The 22921-nt window shown below is 65.7% G+C and overlaps 1 protein-coding gene across 6 annotated transcripts; it reads right to left on the bottom strand.

Annotated features, from left to right (window-relative positions):
• Positions 1-5130: 5130 nt before the first annotated feature.
• On the bottom strand, positions 5131-22921 carry TAOK2 (TAO kinase 2). Of its 6 annotated transcripts, none has more exons than XM_037898807.1 (20): positions 22835-22921; positions 21807-21978; positions 21419-21490; positions 20698-20799; positions 20491-20536; positions 20307-20403; positions 19682-19795; positions 19510-19601; positions 19276-19369; positions 18544-18625; positions 18258-18428; positions 17899-18111; positions 16987-17115; positions 15682-15918; positions 15472-15600; positions 14622-14825; positions 14265-14504; positions 8978-9190; positions 8415-8597; positions 5131-8022 (listed from the first exon to the last, which is right to left on the bottom strand). In XM_037898807.1, exons 2-20 carry the CDS (start codon positions 21936-21938, stop codon positions 7540-7542), a joined length of 3033 nt encoding a protein of 1010 aa, XP_037754735.1. In that variant the 5' UTR covers positions 21939-21978; positions 22835-22921; the 3' UTR covers positions 5131-7539. The 6 variants fall into 6 exon arrangements, with proteins under 6 accessions (XP_037754735.1, XP_037754736.1, XP_043404106.1 ...); XM_037898808.1 differs by having other exon boundaries at positions 18258-18425; XM_043548171.1 differs by lacking the exons at positions 5131-8022; positions 8415-8597; positions 8978-9190 and adding an exon at positions 9961-14150 and having other exon boundaries at positions 14202-14504.

The following is a 22921-nucleotide window of genomic DNA, read 5'->3' as shown; positions in this document are numbered from 1 at the left end:
CTTGGTGAATCCATGCTGACTGTTCCTGATCTCTTTCCTCTCCTCTAGTGCTTCAGGATTGATTCCTTGAGGACCTGCCCCAGGATTTTTCCGGGGACCAAGGTGAGGCTGACTGGCCTGTAGTTCCCCAGATCCTCCTCCTTCCCTTATGGGGGTGAGGAATGTAGCATGGGAACTAGGGGTGCGGCTCTCAGCCCCCCCCCAAAAGTGTCCCAGTGCCACGGGGGGGGGGGAGGGCTGGTACCTGTCTGTGTCGGGAGGGGTCACGTCCCCGGACCTGCAGTGACCTCCCCTCCTCCTCCTCCATGCTGTCCTCGTCCTGCACCCAGAGGAGACAGTGAGGGGCATGGACAGCTGCACCCAGGATCCCCCATCGCCCCTCCCCTGCACCCGGGACACCCTCCCCTCCCCCATCAACCCATCCCCTGCACCTCGGGACCTCTCCCCTCCCCCATCTACCCCTCCCCTGCACCCGGGACACCCTCCCCTCCCCCATTGCCCCCTCTCCTGCACCCGGGACACCCTCCCCTCCCCCATCTACCCCTCCCCTGTACCCAGCACCCCCTCCCCTCCCCCACTGCCACCTCCCCTGCACCTGGGACCCCTCCCGTCCCACATCACCCCCTCCCCCATTTCCCCTCCCCTGCACCTGGGACCCCCTTCCCTCCCCCATCACCCCTTCCACAGGACCCCCCTCCCCTCCCGCATTACCCCCTCTCCTGCCCCCATGGACCTTGGGACCCCCTCCCCTCCCCTCCCCTGCACCCCGGGAACCCCTGTCCTCCCCATTGATCCCTCCTGGCCCACAGGATCTCCTCCCCCAACACCTGCACAACCAGACCCCTCCTCTCCCCCATGGACCCCATCGGTCACTCACCGTCTCCCTGACACAGGGGCATCCCTGGGGCCCGGACTCCTGGGTCCTGCACAGGGTGCAGTCATGGGCGCAGCCTGAACTGGAAGGAATGGGGGTGTGATGGGGGGAGGGAGGGATGGAGGGGTTCCCCCTACCCGAGCACCCCCTACTCCCTGCTCCCCGCCCTCAGGACACCCCCTCGCACTCACAGGGTGTGGGAGTCCGGGCAGGGTGCCTGCTGACTCTGGGGGGACCCTGTGCTCTGGAAGACGGGGTGCAGCAGGGCTGGAATGAAAAAGGGGGGAGCCTGAAGGGGGATGTGGTTGTGGGGGAGGAAGGGGCAAGGAGGTGGGGTTAGGGGGTGGGAAGCTAGAGGCAGGACCCCTGGGGGCGGTGGGGGGTTGGGAGGATGGTGGGTTGAGGGAGGCCTCCTGGGGAGAGGGGAGTAGTGTCTGGGTGGGGGCTGGTGAGGGGCAGTGGGGGTGGGGGGCTCTGGATAGTGAGGGGACAGCAGGTGGGGAGCTTCGGGGAGTGGGGGACAGCGGGGGTGGGGGGATCTGGGGAGTGGGGGACAGTGGGTGGCTCTGGGGGGGCTCACTGCTCTCGGCCTGGCGCAGTGTCACTTTGAACTCCTCGTAGGCCAGGGGGGGCCGGGCCAGGCACCGGAAGAGCCCCTGATAGTCCGACTGTGGCAGGGACCCCAGCAGCCCATCTCCCAGGCATCGGGCCTGCAGGTAGCTCTGCTTGGAGAGAGACAGCACCTCCCCTGCCTGGGCCAGCGCCTGCCCCGCGTGGAAACAGGCCAGCTGGGGGGAAGGGGGGTGGTCAGAGCCTGGACGCCCCTTTAGGCACCGCTCTATATCCCCCCCAGACACCCACCCAATGGAACCCCCTAGGGACACTGCGAGCACATCCCCTATAGACCCCCCCGGAAATACCTATAGACCCCTCTGTACATCCCCCAGACACCCCCAGACACTGACACCCCCAGACACTTCCCCTATAAACCCCCCCGGAAATACCTATAGACCCCTCTGTACATCCCCCAGACACCCCCAGACACTGACACCCCCATACACCTCCCCTATAGACCCCCCCCGGAAATACCTATAGACCCCTCTGTACATCCCCCAGACACCCCCAGACACTGACACCCCCATACACATCCCCTATAGACCCCCCCGGAAATACCTATAGACCCCTCTGTACATCCCCCAGACACCCCCAGACACTGACACAACCATATACCTCTGAATAGACACCCCCATACACATCCCCTATAGACCCCCCCGGAAATACCTATAGACCCATCTGTACATCCCCCAGACACCCCCAGACACTGACACAACCATATACCTCTGTATAGACACCCCCATACACATCCCCTATAGACCCCCCCGGAAATACCTATAGACCCCTCTGTACATCCCCCAGACACCCCCAGACACTGACACCCCCAGACACTTCCCCTATAAACCCCCCCGGAAATACCTATAGACCCCTCTGTACATCCCCCAGACACCCCCAGACACTGACACCCCCATACACCTCCCCTATAGACCCCCCCCGGAAATACCTATAGACCCCTCTGTACATCCCCCAGACACCCCCAGACACTGACACCCCCATACACATCCCCTATAGACCCCCCCGGAAATACCTATAGACCCCTCTGTACATCCCCCAGACACCCCCAGACACTGACACAACCATATACCTCTGAATAGACACCCCCATACACATCCCCTATAGACCCCCCCAGAAATACCTATAGACCCATCTGTACATCCCCCAGACACCCCCAGACACTGACACAACCATATACCTCTGTATAGACACCCCCATACACATCCCCTATAGACACCCCTAAAGCCGCCCCCTAGAGATCACCTATAGACACGGCTCCATAGAAACATAGACACCCCCCTATAGCACCCAAGGCACCTTCAAAAGCAGCCCAAACGCACCCCCAGTGGAACCCCCCCATGGACAGGCCTAGATCCCCCAACCCCAGACACCCCCTAACTGCCACCATTACCCTCCCCCCATCAGCTCCTAGTCCCTGAGGTAGTGGGGAGAGGTTGGGCTGGGGAATGGGACCCAGGCATCCGGGCAGGTACCTGGGCAGACTTGTAGGCCTCTCCGGCCCTGTGCACCAGCCGGGCGGTGCTGGCCAGGGTGCTCACCAGCAGCTCGGCCCTCTCTGTTGTCATGGTCAGGGGGGTCCCCTGGGGGGCGCAGGGGGGAGGGGACTGGTGGGGGTCACAGGCTGTTCCCTGCTCCATGGCTCCTACAGCCAATAACCTGTGGGAGAGAGAGAGAGAGATGGGGGCGGCTGGGGGAGTGGACGGGGGGGCAGGCCCTGGGTGGGATGGGGATCTGTGGCAGGAAGGGTGGGGGATGCGATCAGGGGTCCCAGTACAGGTGGTGGGGGAGAGCCAGGACACACAGGGCTGGGGTGGGGGAAGGGGGCTCGGGGGACGCAGGGTCTGGGGTAGGGGGCCCCGTGGGGGAAGGGGGCTCGGGGGGGCGTGGGGCGGGAGGAGGGGTGGGGGAAGGGGGCTCGGGGGGGCGGGAGGAGGGGCGGGGGAAGGAGGCTCGGGGGGGACGCGGGGCGGGAGGAGGGGCAGGGGAAGGGGGTTCGGGGGGGCGGGAGAAGGGGGTTCGGGGGGGCGTGGGGCGGGAGGAGGGGCGGGGGAAGGAGGCTCGGGGGGGGCGCGGGGCGGGAGGAGGGGCAGGGGAAGGGGGTTCGGGGGGGGCGGGGGAAGGGGGCTCGGGGGGGGTGGGGGCGGGAGGAGGGGCGGGGGAAGGGGGCTCGGGGGACGCAGGGTCTGGGGTAGGGGGCCCCGTGGGGGAAGGGGGCTCGGGGGGGTGGGGGCGGGAGAAGGAGGCTCGGGGGGGGCGCGGGGAGGGAGGAGGGGTGGGGGAAGGGGGCTCGGGGGGCACGGGGAGGGAGGGGCGGGGGAAGGGGGCTCGGGGGACGCAGGGTCTGGGGTAGGGGGCCCTGTGGGAGAAGGGGGCTCGGGGGGGGGCGCGGGGCGGGAGGAGGGGCAGGGGAAGGGGGTTCAGTGGGGCGGGGCGGCAGGGGCGGGGGAAGGGGGCTCGGGGGACGCAGGGTCTGGGGTAGGGGCCCCGTGGGGGCCAGGACCCCGGCAGGATCGGGCCCGTACCCGCCCCTCGCCGCCCTTCCGGGGATGCTGCACAAGCTGGTACCCAACGGCCAGGGAGGCTGTTGCTATGGCAACTCTCGGGGCCGCGAGAGCTGGAGGCTGGTTGCTAGGAGACGGGGCTCCAGTCATTGCAGCTGCTGGGGCGGGGTCACAGGGTTCCCAGCCGCAGCCTTCTGAATTATTAATTAATTTATGCAAACATAACCCACTAATTAACATAAGAGGCGAGAGGCAGCTGTTTATACAGGGTGGGACGCCGGGGCTGTTTAGAGGGGGATCCCCTGCCCTGTGCCGGGACGCAGCCCCTCGGGGTGGGGGAGGCTGGGCACAGGGGACCCCTCGCTCAGCGCCGGGACACGGCCCCTTGGGGTGGGGGTGGGCTGGGCACAGGGGACCCCTCACCCAGCGCTGGGACGTGGCCCCTCGGGGTGGGCACAGGGGACCCCTCGCTCAGCGCCGGGACATGGCCCCTCGGGGTGGGGGTGGGCTGGGCACAGGGGACCCCTCACCCAGCGCTGGGACGTGGCCTCTCGGGGTGGGGGGGGCTGGGCACAGGGGACCCCTCACCCAGCCCTGGGACATGGCCTCTCGGGGTGGGGGGGCTGGGCACAGGGGACCCCTCGCTCAGCGCCAGGACACGGCCCCTCGGGGTGGGGGTGGGCTGGGCACACGGGACCCCTTGCTCAGTGCTGGGATGCAGCCCCGCGGGGGGAGCTGGGCACAGGAGAACCCTCACCTGGCACCAGGATGTGGCCCCTTGGGAGGGGGGCTGGGCCAGGGGACCCCTTGCCCTGCACCAAGATGCAGCCACCTCTGGGGTGGGGCATACTGTGGGCCGCCGGGATCTGTACCCCCAGCTGGGCAGACACCCCAGGCCCCTCTGCTGGGTTTAACTCTCCCGAGCTGGCATTGAAAGAGCCAGCTCTATGGCTCAGCCCTGGGCTCCTGTGACGCTGCGGTCTGTCAGCCCCCAGCCTTCGCTGTCCCTGCTCTGAGAACCAGGAGCCCGGCTCCCAGCCCCCTGCTCTGACCCCCCGGCCCTCCCAGAGCCGGGAGGGAACCCAGGAGTCCCGCTCCAGATGGAGAAAACCCAGCCAAGCCGCGTTTGTTTTTTAATAATATCCAACATTTTTATTAAAAGTTTCCCCTTCTCTCCATGCGGGCAGCGCCCGCTGCCACCGGCCCCCCTTGCCATTCTTCCTCGCCCCCTGGCTTGGCAGGGTTTAAAAAGTGGTTGGGTTTGTTTCGTTTTCTTTTAATACATTCCATCAGGACACAGATTTCTCTTTTTTTTCTTATTTTCCTTCTTCTATATATAAAAAGAAAATATGAGATACACACACGCACGCGCCACCCACACGGGACGGGGGGATGAGAGACAGGAGAGAGCCAGAGAGCAGGGACCTGTACAAGGTAGAGTTATGGCACCAAAAGGAAAAGATTGTTAAAAAGAAGAGGACAATATATATTACACATCAGCCCCGGAGCCCTCCACCCCCAGATCCCACAGGCAAGCCACGTGGTTAGTTAGCAGAACAAAGCAATTAGTCCCCCCCACAGACCCCTTGTAAAGAGCAGCCTCATTAGGGGTTGGGCAAGGTGGTTATTTAGAAAATCCATTAAGAAATGGAGGAATCAGGGTTTCCGTGGTTGTTGTTCCATCAACGTCCTGGATGAGTGTATCTTAAATAATAATGAAAAAAAAAGTGCAGAAATTCACGCCAAGAGGACCCGGGCATTGGCGTTTGGGCAGGAAAATCTGTTTCAAGTTCCCTTTCCATGGTGTGAGAGGAAAAATCTGTTTCAAGTCTCCTCCCCATAGCACACCAACCACCTTCTCCCCCAGTGCGTGGCAGGACACAATCCAGTTTGAGTTCCCTTCACGATGGCACAAGAGCAGACAAATCTGCTTTAAGCTTCCTCTTATTGCATAAATGTGGAAAAACTCTGTGCCAAGGCTTCCCCTGTGGCATGAAGGAGAAAATCTTTCCTGTCTCCTTGACCCTCAAACCACAGAAACCGCTCAGCAAGATTCGCCACCTTGGAGGGAAAAGGGTGCTAAAAGATTGCCTCCCCCACCCCTCCTGCTTGCAGGCAAATAGTTGTTTCGTGACTCCCTCCCCCTCCCCACAACGGAAAATAGCTCCCAGGGAATAATTGGGTCAAGATTTCCCCCTTTAGGACAGTAAATAATGTTTTAAGGTTCTCACACCATGGAAAGAGGGTTTCAAGTTTCTCCATCCTGCCAGAGAAAAAAGTGGTTTCAAGTCTCCCCACCACACAGAGCGATGTATTGCAAACTCTCCCATGCCGGGAAAATTGTATGAAGATTTGCCGCCGTCCTGGGAAAATAGATTTCATGCTTCTCTCCCCGCATGGGAAAAGCAGATCAACATGGGCCTCGCTCCCACTGGACAGTGTTTTCAAGGTTCTCCTTTCTGTGCTGGAGGAAGTGTCCAGCCCCCCTCAGCCTGACAGAAACGCTGCATCAACACACCCCACTTCCAAGGGGGAAGTGTTTCCAGGCTGCCCCATAACCACAAAAAGGTAGTGTCAAGAATCCCCTATCCCGAGGGGATAGAAAAAGCAGTTTCAGGTCCCCCCATGTCACTGCAGTCCAGGAGAGGGGCAGCCCACTCGCAGTGGCAAAGTGGGGGCTGATCCGGGCAGTCTCCCCTGCTATCCTTTGGAGAGATGCTCCCGGAGAAGGGGGAACATGGGAGTGGAACAGAGGAGGGGGCTGGGGGAACTGACTGATTGGGGAGGGAAGCTGAGCCCCCGCCAGGCACAGCACCCCCACTGGGTACCCTGATCCCAAACCTGGGGGCTTGCTCATACCAGGTACCGCAGGGCTCCTTAGGTGGAAGAAGATATAGAAAATTACCCTGTCACCTATGGGATAGGGAGATAGAACCCAGGAGTCCTGGCTCCCAGCCCCCCGTGCTTTAACCCACCAGCCCCCACTCCCCTCCCAGAGCTGGGGAGAGAACCCAGGAGTCCTGGCTCCCAGCCCCCAGTGACAGGAAGAGGGAAAGAAATTAGAAAAAAATGAGATTTGAAAACAAAGATCAAATGGTCCCGGGTGGGGGTGGGGGATGAGGGGCTGGGAAGGGGACCGGTGTGTTCCTGCGTGGATATGGGGGTGTCAGCGTGGTCACAGGAGCGGACATGGGCGCCTTCTCTGGGGCAGGCCGCAGGGCTGGGCATGGTGGGGAATCGCTCTCCATGGGGCAGTTGGGGGCCAGCTCAGGAGGCCTGTCCCCATATCCCGCTCTGTACCGGGCATGGCCCCAGGGGGTGGCGCAGCCAGGCGAGGCCCCGCGTGCCGGCGGTGAGCAGCGGAGGTCGACGGCGGCTCGCAGGGAGCCCGGAGTTCAGTGCCCGCCCGGCGCAGGCCCCGTGGCAGGCCGGGGCCGCCTTGGGGGCCAGGAGAGCCGTGGGGCTGGCTCCGGCCTCAGCAGCAGGGCGCTCTGGGTCCCTCCGCCCGGGGCCCCGGCCGGCCCCGCGCCCCGCTCAGGAGTAGGAGTAGTGCGAGCCGTTGAGGATGTGCGAGGTGACGCTGGCCGAGCGGCTGATGCCCGGCTCGGCCTGGCCCCCGGAGGCCGTGCGCCGCAGCGGCTGGGGGCTGTTGCGCAGCATCACCAGGTTGGCCCGGCCCCCCGGGGCGGAGGCGGAGGGGGGCGGGTGGAGCCAGGCGGAGGGGGGCGGGGCCAGGAGGGGGGGCTGGCGCCAGGCGTGGGGGGCGCCGGCGGGGTTCTGCAGGCCGTGGCTCCAGTGGGAGCCGCTGCGGGGCACGGGGCGGGAGGGCCAGGGCTGGGGGGGCGCGGCGTAGCCCTGGGTGAAGGCCTCGGCGGGGATGCCCGTCAGCGCCATGTTACTGAAGCCGAGCCGCATGCTCTCCGAGTCGAAGGCCTCGATCTCCCGGGCCTGCCGCTCCAGCAGGCTGCGGATCCGCTCCGAGCGCTCGTTCTGCAGCGCCAGCATCTCCTCCTCGATCTGCGGAGACAGGGCGTGGCAGTGCCGGGCCGCCCCTCCCCGGTCCCGCGGCCCCTCCCCGGCACCCACCCGGACGCCTGGCCCCGGCGTGGCCTGGCCCACAGCCTGTCTGCACCACCCACCTGGAACCCTAGAAATCCCTTCCCTCCTGTGACGAAGCGGGGAATATACCCTAAGGGAGCGGTCTTGGACGCCTGGGTCCCACGCCCAGCCCGGTCTCCGGGGGTGCCACTGGGCCGCCTAGGGAAGCCGTCCCAGACACCGGGTCCCAGTGCCCACTCCCGTCTCTCGGGGCGCCATCCCGGCCGCCCAGGGCCCACTGCCCAGCCCAGTCTCTGGGGCCCCTGAGGGGAGGTGTCCCGGACGCCTGGGTCCCGCTCCCGGGGCCGTACCCTCTGCTCCAGCAGGGCCCGGCGGATGGACACGCGCTGCTCCAGCTCCTTGATCTCCCGCTCGTGCTGCGCCTCCGTGTGGATCTTGATCTTGCTCTGGTAGGCATTGAGCAGCTCCAGCTCCTGCTGCAGCTGCATCCGCAGCACCTGGTACTCGGCCTCCTGCGTCTCGTCCAGCCGCAGCTAGGGGGCGACACGGAGACACGGCGTCGGCCGGGAGCCCTCTGCGGGGGCGCTGGGCACAGGGGATCCCTCCGGGGCGGGGGCGGGCACAGGGGAGCCCCTTGCCCTCACTTGCAGCGTCCCAGCCCCATCAGTTTGGGACGGGAAGGGGAGGGAAAGTCCAGATCTGCTCGGATGCGCTGTGGGCGGGCGAGTACGAGGAAGAAGCGTGAAAAGGGCAGAGCAGTTATCTGGCCAGGACACTTGGGTTCATGCCGCCCCTGTGGGAACACGCTTCTTCGTCATCCCGTGCCGCAGGGGCCCTAGGGGACGCCGGCTGGGCGGGGGGGGGAAGGAGGCCCCAGGCCGGGGGCAGGCAGGGGGGCCGCCCGGCGACCTACGGCCTGGGTGGAGAGCATCTCGTTGATGCTGTGGTCGTACTGCTCCGCCAGGATGGCCAGCTTGCGCGTCTGCTCGTCCTTGAGGCGCTTGAGGATGCCCTTGTGCTCGCTCTTGGCCGTGGTCTCCAGCAGGTGGTTGCGCAGGGCCTTGTACTGCCGTGTCTGGATCTTACACGTGTCCTGGAACTGCTTCTTGATCTGCAGCTCCTTGGACTGGGGCGGGGCCGCGGGGGCGGGGGGCCGGCGGGCGAGGAGGGGAGGGGACAGGACGGGACGGGACGGGACGGGAGGAGAGAGACAGGAGCAAACGTTAGAGACACAGACACACCAGGCGCAGCCCGGAGGGCGCCGCTCTCCCCCCGGGAACCCCCAGCCATCGCCAGGGTGTTCGACTGTCAGCCCCGCCCAGGGAGCCCAGGGGGAGGGGCGCCGCACCAGGGGAGACGTGACCTTTGACCTCGGCAGGCTGGGGGGGCAGGCACACAAGAAGAGGCAGCTTTGGACCCTCCCTTCCCCATCCTCCCCCTTCCCTGGATGGCGACCTTTGCCCTGTCTTGACCACAGGGGCTGAGACCCACTTGTGCTGCTGTGTTCAAGGGGGCTTTGCCTATGACATGCCTGTGACCCCCACGACCCGCCCCCATTGTCCCATGAGCAGGACATATGACCTTTGTCCTGCTCGGGACCCACAGTCTGCCCCCATCATCCCATGGTGGGGGATGTGACCTTTGCCCTGCCTGTGACCCCCCAGGACCAGCCCCCAATGTCCCATGGCGGGGGCATGTGACCTTTGCCCTGCCTAGACCCCCCGCAATTTGCCCCCATTGTCCCATGGTCAGGGCACGTGACCTTTGTCCTGCCAGTGACCCCTTTGCCCTGCCTAGGAGCTGTGTGAGGGGGGCGTGCCCTGGGGGCCTGGATGAAGGGGGGGGGGGGGGGGGGGGAGAGGTGCGTTTCAGCTCCCAGTAATGACCAGATGCTCATCAGGGCGCCCTGCAAGGGGCCGTCCTTTATTGAAAGTGGAAAGGAACCAAAATAATCATGCGTCAAACCAAATTCAGAGGAAGCCAAAATGTAAAAAAGGAATGCATGGCATGCACACAGGCCGGGGGGCGGGGGGATAAACAGCCCCCAACCCTGGGAGCCAGCGGGTAGCCAGGGGAGGTGCGACTGCCAAGGACACCGTGGGCCAACCCCAGGCAAAAAGCAACAGGCTGCCCCAAAAACTGGGGAAAGCTACCCCCCTTCCCAGATCAGCTAAAAATATCCCACGGCACCAATTCCCTGGTCAAAACCAGAGAGAAATCATCCGAAAATGGAGAGCCTTGCACCAATGGTTTGCTCACAAACTGATAAAAATCAAGTAAAAATCGTCAGATGTCACCCACCTGGGGCCCAGACTGGGAGAAATGTGCCCCAAATTGGTGAAATCCGATCACTTCAATGTTTGGCCAAGCCTAGTAGCATGGTCAGGGTTAGATTATGGCTCCACGTTCGGGCCAGTCCTGGTCCTAGTTTTACATTGACCGGAAACTGGGCTACCAGAGCAGCAAATGAAATACAAACCCATCGATCTTGTAGAAAAATGGGCAAATACAAATCAATAACATGGACCAAACCTGGGGGAAATTAAATTAAAACATTACAATATTGGTAAAAGGCTGGAGAGCGCCAGGGAAAATACATCAACAAAACCAAGCAATAAGATGAATAGATTTTCAGCCTGGAGGGGACTCTTGTGAACATCTCGTCTGATCTCCGTCAAGCTGCCCTGAATTAATTCCTAGTTGAACTAGAAAACAAATACAACGGACTTTTCTGAAATAGGGCCTGGGACGGCTGAAATTTGCTTTCCTCGGACATACAGGTCAGACTAGATGATCTAAAAGAAATGACCCCCCTCCACCCGGCTTTCAACTCGAGGAATAATCACAGCTGTACTAAAAATAGGAGAAAATAACCCCCCCAGATATTAAAGTGATGGATCAAACCTTGGACAAATGAGTTTTAAAAACACAAATGCTGGTGAAATGCAACTTTCCCCAAAATGGAAGAACCTTAAAAAAACCCCAGGTTGAGCAAGCCCAGGGTAAATAGAACAAAAACACTCAGATTTAGGCCCAAAACAGGGGGAAACAAAGAAAGTTGCTGAATTTACTGAATGGGGCGGGGGGATTTCTAAATTCACTAAGGGCGGGCGGGAAATTAAATTCTAACGAGGACAAAAAAGTATTTGCCTCAGAAACAGGAATAAAGAAATAAGACTAAAGGGACTAAAGAGAGAAATAAAAAAGAATCATAAATTTCATAAACTGGAGCAAATATAAATATTCATCATTGGCTTCAAACAGGAAGAAAACTCATCCCAGATTCGCTCCGACAAGTGCGATAAATAAAGGCGCTCCACAAAACCACCAATGAGATTTTCTAAAACTGCAGCAAATGAAATCAGCGTTACCCAAGGGCTGCCAAAAACCACGGGGGGGGAAGGGTTTGAAGGAAAGCAAAGGGTTCACCTTCCCCCAAGCAATTGATAAGAAGTTAATTTAACACAAAAGAAGATTTAGACTCTCCCATTTTTGGAAAATCTGTGATTATTTTTATTTTATTTCTCCTGTTTTCAGTCAAATAAAAAAAGAAATATCACAGATTTACCCCAAAACAAACAAAAAATAACGTGTTTGATCACTTACATAAAAAAACGCACACACACACACACACAAAACGTAAAGGCATCTGCAAATAAATACGTTCAAGTCTCCCCCGAGGGGAGCGGGGTTACAGAGATGGGGAAAACAAAGCCGTCTCCGGGGAAAGAATCACCTAGGGCCGCCCCTCGGAGCTGGGAGCGGAAACGCACCTTCCCCCGGCGCTTGCGGCCGGATGGGAGCCCCCCTCTATTTCTGAGGGGGCGGATAGTGTTGTGGGGCCTGCAACTAGCGGAGAATCGAGCCCCTGCCCCAGGGGCTTGGATAGCGTTTGCGGGGGGCCGTGGCCGGCTCAGAGACAGACACAAACGGCTGGCCCCGATAGCAGCACCCCTGGGTGAAGGGGTCACATCCCCCCCAGTCCTCCCTTCAACCACCCAACTGCTGCCCTTCCCCCCAGGCCCCCCCACTGCACCCCCGCCGGCTCCTGGGGGGCAAGGGTTAGGTGATTCTTTCCTCCATAGCAGACACTGCAGCTGTGCCCTCCAGCCCTGGACCCCTACACAGAGCACCCAGAGTGGGGTTCAGTCCCCTTCGACCCCCTTGGCAAAACATAACCCCCCAAGATACTGGGGTCACATCCCTGATGCTGGGCCATGGGGGTCGCCTGCCTTTGGGGGTCACATCCTCCCCAATGAGCCATGGGAGCCGCCTGCCTTTGGGGTCACATCCCCCCCCGCTGGGCCATGGAGCGCTCTGGTAGGGGATGCCCAGAGAAGCCCAGGAGCACGGGACACCCTGCTGTGGATTTTGGGGAGGCCTGGGGCTCGCCCTCAGCCTGTGCTCTGGTGGGGGGGCTGGGGAAGGAGAACCGAGCTGCCCCACCCCCACATTCAGATGGGAGGGGCGGGATGGATCCCAGCACAGAGGGGAGAAAGAGGAGACTCTCTGTCACAGCCCCCCCAACCGAACCAGGAAGAGGGGCGGGGCCTGTTCACGCTGTCACAGGGCTGTGGCTCGTCCCCAGCCAATCACTGGGCGGCACAGGGGCGTGGCTGGTTCCCAAGCCAAAAACAAGTGGGGGGGGGCTGGTGGCCTCACCTCCAGGGCCGGCGGGCTGCACGGGGGTCCCCAGGGGTGCTGCGGCGTCCCCCGCTGGAGGCAGCCCGGCCCCCCTGGGCCATGGGGCCAGCCCTCCAGCCCTGCCCGCGGCGCCCCCTGCCCACCAGCCGGGGGATGCGGCTGGGCCGCTCCTCCCGCAGCACCCGCAGGCCCTTGAGGTGGTGCAGGGCGGCCGGGGGCAGGCGGGCGCTCAGCTCCCGCGCCAGCCGCAGCAGGCGCTGGTTGAGGGCACGCACGGGCCGGGCCAGCAGGGCCAGGGTGCGGCGGGGCCAGGCCGGCGGGGCGGGAGGGCGGGGGGCGGGCACGGGCAGCCGGCTGCGGAAGCCGCCCTTGTTGGTCTTGGGGAAGAGCCGGAAGAGGCCGCCCTCGGTGACCAGCCCCAGGCCCTGCAGGGCGCGGAAGGCGGGCAGGGGCAGGCCCAGCAGGGCGCGCAGCCAGAGGCGGCGGGCGCAGTGGGGCAGCCCCCGCAGGGCGCGCCGGGCCAGCGCCATCAGCAGGTAGAGCGGCAGGAAGAGCCAGGGCGAGGCCAGCAGGTGGGAGGCCAGCAGGATGACGGGCACGTAGAGCCGGCCCCGCCTGGCGCTCAGCCCCAGCACGCCCAGCGCCCCCGCCCCCTTGGCCAGGGCCAGGAAGGAGGTGCCCGAGAGCAGGAAGAGCGAGTGCAGCAGGGCGTAGGAGACGCCCAGCCCCACCAGCGCCCCCTCCAGGGCCAGCAGCACCGCCTGGGCCCCGCCCCCCGAGCCCTGGGCCCACAGCGCCGCCAGCAGCAGCAGCAGGGCCGGCCCGCTGGGGTAGGCGGCCACCAGCAGGGCCAGCCCCGCGCACACGGCGTGGGGCAGCAGGGGCGCCCAGGGGGCAGGCGCCGGCCTGGACCCCTCCTCCCGGCCGCGCCGCAGCTCCGCATAGGGGTCCTCGGGGGCAGGGCAGCCGTCGGCTGGGCCCCGCAGCCCCTCCCCCTCCTCCGGGATCAGGGGCAGCATGCCGGGGAGACAGCAGGGGGTGGACGGCTCTAGCGCCCCCAGGGCAGGATCTAGGGATGCCTCCTGCCCGTCTGGCTCCAGAGCGTCCAGGTCTAGAACCTCAGCCTCCTGGCCATCTGGCTTTAGAACCCCCAGAGCCACGAGGCCTGGCTCTAGAAGCCCCAGACTCTCCCGCTCTAGAGCCTCGGCCTCCTCACCATCTGGCTCCAGAGCCCCCAGGCTCTCATGCTCTAGAGCCACATCACCGTCTGGCTCTCGAACCCCCAGGCTCTCAGGCTCTAGATCTCCTGCCTCCTCGCCGTCTGGCTCTAAACCCCAGCTCTCCTGCCCGTCCGGTCGCGGGCCCCCCAGGGCCGGTTCTAGAGCCCAGGCCTCCTGGCCGTCCGGCTGCGGGCCCCCCAGGCCCGGTTCTAGAGCCCAGGCCTCTTGTCCGTCTGGCCGCGGGCCCCCCAGGCCCGGTCCTAGAGCCCAGGCCTCCTGGCCGTCCGGCCGCGGGCCCCCCAGGCTGCGCGGGCGGGGCCCCCGGGCGGCACCTACTTTGAGGCTCTTGGGCTGCTGGCGGACCTCCATGGCGTGCTTCTGGCGCAGCTCCTGCTCGCGGCGCTTGTTGTACTCCAGCTGGTTGCCGAGCTCGGTCTGGTGCTGCAGGCGGGTGAGCTCGGTGCGGGTGCGCTGCACCGTGTGCAGGTGCCGGAACTCCAGCTCCTGCGTCGACTCGTGCTGCCGCAGCAGCATGGCGCACTCCAGGTCCTTCTGCGTCTGCTTCTTGTTCAGGTCCTGCGGGGCGGGGTCAGCGTCAGGCCCGGGGGGGGGGGGGGGGGGGGGCCACGGCCCCGCCCCCCAGCCCCGCCCCTGCCCCGCCCCCAGCCCCAGCCCCGCCCCAGCCCCGCCCACCTCGCGCAGCAGGTCCTGGTCCAGGTTGTGCCGGGCCAGCAGCATCTTGCGCTTGTACTGGCGGCACTGCAGCTCCAGGTACTGGCGCTGGCGCCGCAGCAGGCCGGCCTCCTCCTCCGCCTGGCAGTGCTGCAGGGTCTCCTTCTGCCGCAGCAGCCACTCCTGCTTCTCCCGCTTCGGCGTGCTCTGGTTCTCCTGCAGCTCCTGCGGGGACGGGGGCTTGGAGCCAGGAGCCCTGGCTTGGTTCCCCGGCTCCGGGGGGGCCTGTTCCCGGCTCCGGGAGGGGAGCAGGGTCTGGGGGTTGGGGGGGGGGTCTGTTCCCGGCTCCGGGAGGGGAGCAGGGTCAGGAGGGGAGCAGGGTCTGTTCCCGGCTCCGGGAGGGGAGCACGGTCTGGGGGTGGGGTCTGTTCCCGGCTCCGGGAGGGGAGCAGGGTCGGGAGGGGAGCGGGGTCTGTTCCCGGCTCCGGGAGGGGAGCACGGTTTGGGGGTGGGGTCTGTTCCCGGCTCCGGGAGGGGAGCAGGGTCTGTTCCCGGCTCCGGGAGGGGAGCAGGGTCTGTTCCCGGCTCCGGGAGGGGAGCAGGGTCTGTTCCCGGCTCCGGGAGGGGAGCAGGGTCTGTTCCCGGCTCCGGGAGGGGAGCAGGGTCTGTTCCCGGCTCCGGGAGGGGAGCAGGGTCTGTTCCCGGCTCCGGGAGGGGAGCAGGGTCTGTTCCCGGCTCCGGGAGGGGAGCAGGGTCTGTTCCCGGCTCCGGGAGGGGAGCGGGGAGCAGGGTCTGTTCCCGGCTCCGGGAGGGGAGCAGGGTCTGGGCTGGGGGCCGCAGCAACCCACCCCCCGGGGCCCCCTCCCGTCACCTCCTTGAGCTGCTCCTTGCGCAGCTTGTACTGCCGTTTCTGGGACTCCAGCAGGCTGCTCAGCTCCTTCTTCTGCTGGCCCAGGATGTGCTGCTGGAACTTCTTCTCCTCGGCCAGCGCCGCCTTGGCCTGCGGGGCAGGGAGCGGGGTGAGCGGCTCCCCGCGGCTCCCCGCCAGCCCCCACCCCCCGCCCCCTGCCCCCGGCCCCACCTCCTTCTCGAAGATGGCCTGGTGCTTCTTGGCCAGCTTCTCGGCCTCGGCGCTGAAGCTGCTGCGATGGGCCTCCAGCTCCTTGTCGAGCCGCAGCTGGTGCTCGTCCAGCTCCGCCCGCAGCTTGTTCTCCAGCGCCAGGAGCTGCTTCTGGTGCTGGCGCCGCATGCGCTTGTAGCCGCTCATCTGCTCCCGCAGCGCCGAGTCCTGCTCGTGCTCCTGGATCTGCCGGGTCACCTGGGCGGGGCGGGGCTCTGAGCACGCCGAGCCACCCCTCAGGGCCCGCCCCCGGCCCCGCCCCGCAACCCCACCCCCTGGCCCCGCCCAGCGGCCCCACCCCCCGCCCCCGCCCAGCAACCCCACCCCGCAACCCCACCCCCGCCCCCACCCAGCAGCCCCACCCCCCGCCCCGCAGCCCCGCCCCCGCCCCCTGGCCCCGCCCCCGCCCAGCGGCCCCACCCCCTGGCCCCACCCCCTGACCCCGCCCCCGCCCCGCAGCCCCACCCTGGCCCCGCCCCTGCCCACAGCCCCACCCTGACCCCAGACTCCGCCCAGCAACCCCACCCTGGCCCCGCCCCCTGACCCCGCCCAGCAACCCCACCCTGGCCCCAGACCCCACCCAGCAACCCCACCATGGCCCCTGGCCCCTGACCCTACCCAGCAGCCCCACCCTGGCCCCGCCCAGCACCACCACCCTGGCCCCACCCAGCAACCCCACCCTGGCCCCGCCCCCTGACCCCGCCCAGCAGCCCCACCCTGGCCCCTGACCCCACCCAGCAACCCCACCCTGACCCCGCCCCTGGCCCCACCCCTGGCCCCACCCAGCAACCCCACCCTGGCCCCTGACCTCACCCAGCAACCCCGCCCCAGCCCCGCCCAGTCCAACCCCTAACCCCACCCTGCAACCCCACCCTGACACTGCCCAGCCCAACCCCGGACCCCGCCCAGCCCAACACCACCCACCCCACTCCCTAACCCAGTCCTGCCTGACCCCATGACCCCACCCTGACCCTGCCCACCCCATCCAGCCTGCCCCATGACCCAGCCCATCCCGACTCCACCACACGACCCCGCCCAGCAACCTGGCCCAGCAGCCTCACCCAGTCAGCTGCTGACCCTGCCCATCTCCTGGCCCCACCCAGTAACCTCACCCCAGCCCCCCCATCCTCTGCCCCCCGCCAGCCCCACCTGCTAACCGCACCCTACCTCCGTGGGGGCCCCCAGCTCCTCCCATATGGGGAGCCTGCCTGCCCCACCCCCCACTCCAGCACAGCACCCCCTCTCAGCCCATTCCCCGCCCCTTACCAGTGAGGCCGTGCGGATGGTGGCAAAATGGTCCCGGTTGCGGCAGTATGCGCGGCGCCGGGCAGCCGAGGAGGAACTCTGGGGCTCCATCTCCGGCTGGTACGGGTCATCGTACAGGTTATCATGGCCCTGGCGGGCGATGGAGAGAGAGGGGATGGGACCCAGGAGTCCTGACTCTCGGCCCTCCGCTCTAACCATCAGACCCACAAAGCGGGAGTGTTCTTATTGTTTTCTCTGAATACTATGTGTGCCTCAGTTTCCCCTGTGTGTCACTCAAGTGTCTGGGGGGAGGATGAGGGTGGGTGATGGCTGCAGCGCCCCCTGGAGGGCAGGTGTGACTGTGACTGGCTGCCTGGGACAGAGAATGGCCGACACTGTAGCCTGGCAGCCGATGGCTGGGCCCATCCTCTGCAAGGACCAGCCGGGGTGTCGGTGCCGAGGAGGTGACCTGCAGGCCCGGGAAAGAGACAAAGGACCGAGGAGGGAAACAGGCGGGCTGGGGCCAGGCGGCTGGAACAGGGCAGGCTCCTGTTTGGGACTCGGGAGGGGAGTCCAGGGCACCAGGCCTGGGATCCGTGGCTGAAAGTCCCTGATGTCTGTGCTAACAAGCCCTGTCCTCCGCTGGATAACCACCCGTCTGTGGCACACGCTGGCTGCCGAGTGGGGGGCAGGGCCCCTCCGGCTGCCCCAGGGCCCGTCCAGGGGGACTGGCTGCAGGGAGCTCACGGGGTGAACAGGGGGCTGGACACTCCGAGGTCGGACCCAGGAGGCCCCTTGCCCTGGACAGCGAGTCCTGCGGGGAGTCCCCCGAGTCCTGGCAGTCCCACAGCACCGGGCCTGGGTCTCCAGGACACCCCACTCCCCTCCCAGCACCGGGGTAGGCCCCAGGAGTGCGGGCTGCCCGCGTGGTACCGGCAGGCGGTGGATGACGGAGCTGTTGGAGGTGACCGTGTGCTCCCCCTCCTGCATCATGGCGATCTCCGCTCCCTCGTCCTCGTCGGAAGCGTCCGCCAGGCTGTTGACGCTGCTGCTCTGGCTGCTGGCGCTGATGGACATGCTGGGCACCGAGTGGCTGCTCTCCATGCTGTTGATGGTGCCCGTCCGGTGCATGAACTGCTCCACTTCCTGGGGGAGGGACGAAAGTCAATGCACCGTCTCTGGGGTGAGGTGGGGTGGGGGCTGGGCACATGGGGACCCCAGTCCGGCGCTGGGACCGGCCCCTCCGGGGTGGGGCACACGGGGAGCCCGGGGCCAGGTAACGCCGCTCTCACCTCCTCCTCGTCAGGTGCCTCGGCGTTGGGGCCGTTCTGCGCCTCCTGGAAGAGGATTTTCTTCATCTTGCGGTACTGCAGGTTGTCCAGCTCCCGCACGGCGTCCTTGGTGCGCTGAATCAGGTCCATGATCACCGTCTGGGGCCGCTCCCGCAGGAGGAACCGGTGCTGCTGGGGCACGGGGGTGGGGTCAGTGACGGACGGTGCCCCGGGGACACCAAGGACCCTTCACATGCTCCTGTCCACCCCCCCAGCTAGCCAATTTGGGAGACCGGCCGGGGCTTACCTTGAGCAGCACATCCGAGGTGGGCCGGTCTTGGGGGATTTTCTGCAGGCAGGAGTCCACGAAGTTCCGGAAATACTCGGACCTGGGGAAGCAGAAACAGATAAACCGGAGTGGGGGCAGGGCCATCCCTTGACACCAGAGAGTCAGCTGGGGCAAGATGGCTCACCCCATGGGGGGGCAATTCACCACCAGGGAGCAAACTTAGGAGTCCTGGCCCCACCCACGCACTAACCACGGGACCACGCTCCCCTCCCAGAGCTGGGAGAGAACCCAGGCTCCTGCCCCCCCGCTCTAACCTCTAGACACCACTCCCATCCCGAGCGACCCCAGGAGTCCTGGCTCCCACCCCCCCGCTCTAACCACTAGACCCCACTCCCATACTGAGCAGGGAGAGACCCCAGGAGTCCTGGTGGTGGAGTGTGACCCAGGGACCCTGCCCAGGGCTGGTCTCTACCCAGCAGCAAATCCAAAGGTGTGGAGTGAGGAGCCCAGCACAGACAGGAGCCCAGCGACTGCCCAGACCCCCGTGCAGCTCGGTCGGGCGAGAGGGGGTTTGTGAGGCTGGCTCTGTGCCAGCGGGCAAGCGACAGCCAGAAATAGCCCCGCGGGGGAGCCCGTTCCCAGGCGAGGCCAGCGGGCACCGAGGGGCACCCAGGTGCCTTTGGCTGGTGGCCCCGGCGGCTTGGCACGAGCTGCACCCACAGCTTGGGAGCGTGGGAATTGGGGGCTCACCAGTGGCTAGACTGCAGGCCGGGGGACTCGTTCTGGGCGATGTGGTATAAGGCACTCATTGCATTCATGTTGAAGAGAGGCGGCTTGCGCTCCGCTGGGGGGAGAGAGATGCGTCAGCAGCCGGCCCCCCACCCCTCCCCAGCACCACCCACCCCTGCCCAGCACCACCCACCCCCCTGCCTCTGCTGCCCCTGCCCAGCGCGGCCCGCCCACCCCCGCCTCTGCCCAGCCTACCCAGCTCAATGCAGGTGATGCCGAGCGACCAGACGTCCACCTTCCCATCGTACTGCCCCTCGTCCATGGCCAGAATCACCTCGGGGGCCATCCTGGGGCAGACAGACAAAAAGACGGGGTGAGCTCCCCGGGCCCTGGCCCCTGGCCTCCCCCGCCCAGCCCGGCCCCTCACCAGTACGGCGTGCCCACGAAGGAGTTGGCGGGGGCGATGATGGAGGCCGAGCCAAAGTCCCCAAGCTTCACCTGCCCCGGCTCCGTCAGCAGGATGTTCCCGGCCTTCACGTCCCTGCGGGGTCCGGAGAGAGAGAGCGCTCAGCGCCTGGACAGCCCCACGGATGCCCCCCTTCCCGGGGCCTGGAGAGCCCCTCGGACACCCCCCTTCCTGGAGAGAGCGCTCAGTGCCCAGACAGCCCCACAGACAGCCCCCCCTTCCTGGGGAGAGCGCTCAGCACCCGGACGGCCCCACGAACGCCCCCTCTGCCCGGGGACAACGCTCAGCATCTGGACAGCCAGCCCTGGAGGGGGAACGGGGACAGACTGGGGGGCAGGGGGGAGCCATCCCCAGCGGTGGGAGGCGACAGGGACAGACCAGGGGGTATGGGGGCAGGGGTGGGACAGGGGAGGAAGAGGCGGGGACAGACCTGGGGGGCAGGGGAGGACGAGACGGGGACAGACGGGGTGGAGGGGGAGGACGACAGACTGGGGGACGGGGAGGCGGAGGAAGAGGTGGGCACACACGAGGGGGATGGGGGCGGGGTAAGCCCGGAAAGGAAGAGATGGGCACAGACGGGGGGTACCTGTGGATCATGTTGTGGCAATGGAGGTAGGCCAGGCCCTGCAGCGCTCCGTGGGTGATGGCCGCGATCTCCACCTCCTGCAGCGGCTTCTTGTGCACTGGGGGCAGAGAGAGGGGTCAGAGCAGCCCCCCCAGCCCCCTTTGGGGTACAGTCCCCCCCGCGGCTCCGCGCCCCAGGCACTCACCCTCCAGCAGGTCTGAGGCAGAGCCCAGGCAGTACTCCATCACCAGCTGTGGGGGGACACAAGGGGTGAGTGTGGGGGGGCCGCTATACCCAACCCGCCCCTGCCACCCCCTCACACCCCACCCCACTTCCACGTGGCTCCTCACTGCACACCCCCCCGCCCTGACATCCAAACCTCCCACCCCGAACACCCCCGGCCCCCACTCACCCAGGCCGTGTGTTCCCGCAGGTAGCAGCCCTTGTACTCGATGGTGTTGGGGTGTCGTAGCTTCTGCAGGAACTTCACCTCCTTAATGATGTCCTGCCATTTCTGAGAGACAGCCACATGCGCTTAGGGGCTGGGAGCTCGGACGCCTGGGTTCTATCCCAGCTCGGGGGGAGGGGGGACTGGGAGCCGGGACGCCTGGGTTCTATCCCAGCTTGGGGGGAGGGGGGACTGGGAGCCTGGACGCCTGGGTTCTATCCCAGCCCGGACGCCTGGGGGACTGGGAGCCCGGACGCCTGGGTTCTATTCCAGCTAGGGGGAGATGGGGGACTGGGAGCCCGGATGCCTGGGTTCTATCCCAGCCCGGACGCCTGGGGGACTGGGAGCCCGGACGCCTGGGTTCTATTCCAGCTAGGGGGAGATGGGGGACTGGGAGCCCGGATGCCTGGGTTCTATCCCAGCCCGGACGCCTGGGGGACTGGGAGCCCGGACGCCTGGGTTCTATCCCAGCTCGGGGGGATGGGGGACTGGAAGCCTGGACACCTGGGTTCTATCCCAGCTCGGGGGGGGAGAGGGAGAGTGGGACTGGGAGCTCGGACACCTGGGTTCTATCCCAGCTCAGACAGCAGGGTCACAATGGGGGAAGGGCTGGGAGCCAGGACTCCTGGGTTCTACCCCGGGTCTGTTAAGTCCCCCCACCCCCCTGCAAGAGCTGGGGGCTCACCTCATTGGATTGCTTCCCACTGTACGACATCTTCTTGATGGCCACCACCTCGTTGCTGCGCATGTCGCGTGCCTGCCGGGCAGAGGGGGGTCAGAGCGGGCTGGCCAGGGGAGCCCCACAGGGCAGAGACCCTCCCAGAGCCAGCCCGGGGGAGGGGAGGAACCCCATGGGGAACAGGGACAGGCCGGGAGGAGGAGCAGGGCCCCAGAAAAGAGGAAGGGGCAGGGAAGGGGGTGGAGTCAGGAAGGGTGAGGTGGTGGGCCAGGGCCAAGGAGAGGGGCGGGGCTGGTGAGGAGGCGGGGCCAGGGAAAGGGGTATGGTTAGGAGTGGGGGGGGGGGGGGCAGGAAGGCCAGGGGAGCCCCCGGGGCAGGGCCCATAGCCACTCACGAAGTAGACGGCCCCGAAGCTGCCATGGCCGATCTCCCGCAGATCCACAAACAGCTTCTCGGGGTCGTCCTTGAAGAAGAGCTCGGCCACCTCGGGATCCTTGAGGCTGCCGGCCCGGGCGTTGGACGGCATGGCCGTGGTGGGGGGGCTGCTCTGGCGCCCCGCTCACCTCCTGCAAGGGATACGCCACACGTCAGCCCGCACAGGGGCCCAGGCGGCCTGGTCCCCAGCCCCCACTCCCCACCCAGAGCCGGGAGAGAACCCAGGAGTCCTGGCTCCTAGCCCCCCCAGCCATCTAGCCACACTCCAGACAGACTCAGCAGCTGCCTGATAGGTTTGGTCCGTCAGGTTGGGGAGGGGGTGGTGGCGGTGCTGCTTGTTTCCCAGAGTCCTTTGCAGATGGGCAGAGGATCTGAGGGTGGGGGGAGATGGGGACTCCTGGGTGCGACATATGAAGGGGATCCTTTAACCCTTTCCTCTCCCCAGTCATCTTCCTAGCCCCCCAACCTGCCAGGTATTGCTGAGCCCTCCTTGTGCCCCACATGGGGTCCCCGATCCTGCTGTGTGACGGGCCGGGGACTGAGGGGATGGGCACAGAACTGATGGGGGGCTCACAGCTGGAGTCACATAGGTCAGGAGGGGGTCACACCCAACCCTCTGGAAAAAGATGGTAGGTCAGCTCACGAAATGGGATGTGGGGTCTGTGTCCTCCGGGGGATGCCGGCTCTGATCCAAACCCAGGGTGGGGACAGGCTGGCTCAGGGGGGCAGGGAAGGCGACATGGGGCCTGTCCTCTGTGGGGGGCGCCGGCTCCGATCCGAACCCAGGGTGGGGACAGGCTGGCTCAGGGGGGCAGGGAATGGGACATGGGGCCTGTCCCCTGTGGGGGCCGGGCTGAGCCTGCTCCTCCCTGTAGCTGTGGCTGAAAGGAGGCAGGAGGCGCAGGGGAAATCCTGCCATTGTTCCCTGCTTCCCCGCAGGGCTCAGCGCCGGGAGGGGGCCCAGACATGGCTCCAATGCCTCCTCACCTTCAGCATGGCCCTTCCCAGACCCTCTGGGAGCCTGGATGCCTGGGTTCTCCCCACAGCTCAGGATGGGGAGCAAAGTCTGGTGAT

Source organism: Chelonia mydas, chromosome 6, assembly GCF_015237465.2.
Source record: "Chelonia mydas isolate rCheMyd1 chromosome 6, rCheMyd1.pri.v2, whole genome shotgun sequence".
In the NCBI taxonomy this organism is placed as follows: Eukaryota; Metazoa; Chordata; order Testudines; family Cheloniidae; genus Chelonia; species Chelonia mydas.
This window is presented reverse-complemented; position numbering and strand designations above follow the sequence as displayed.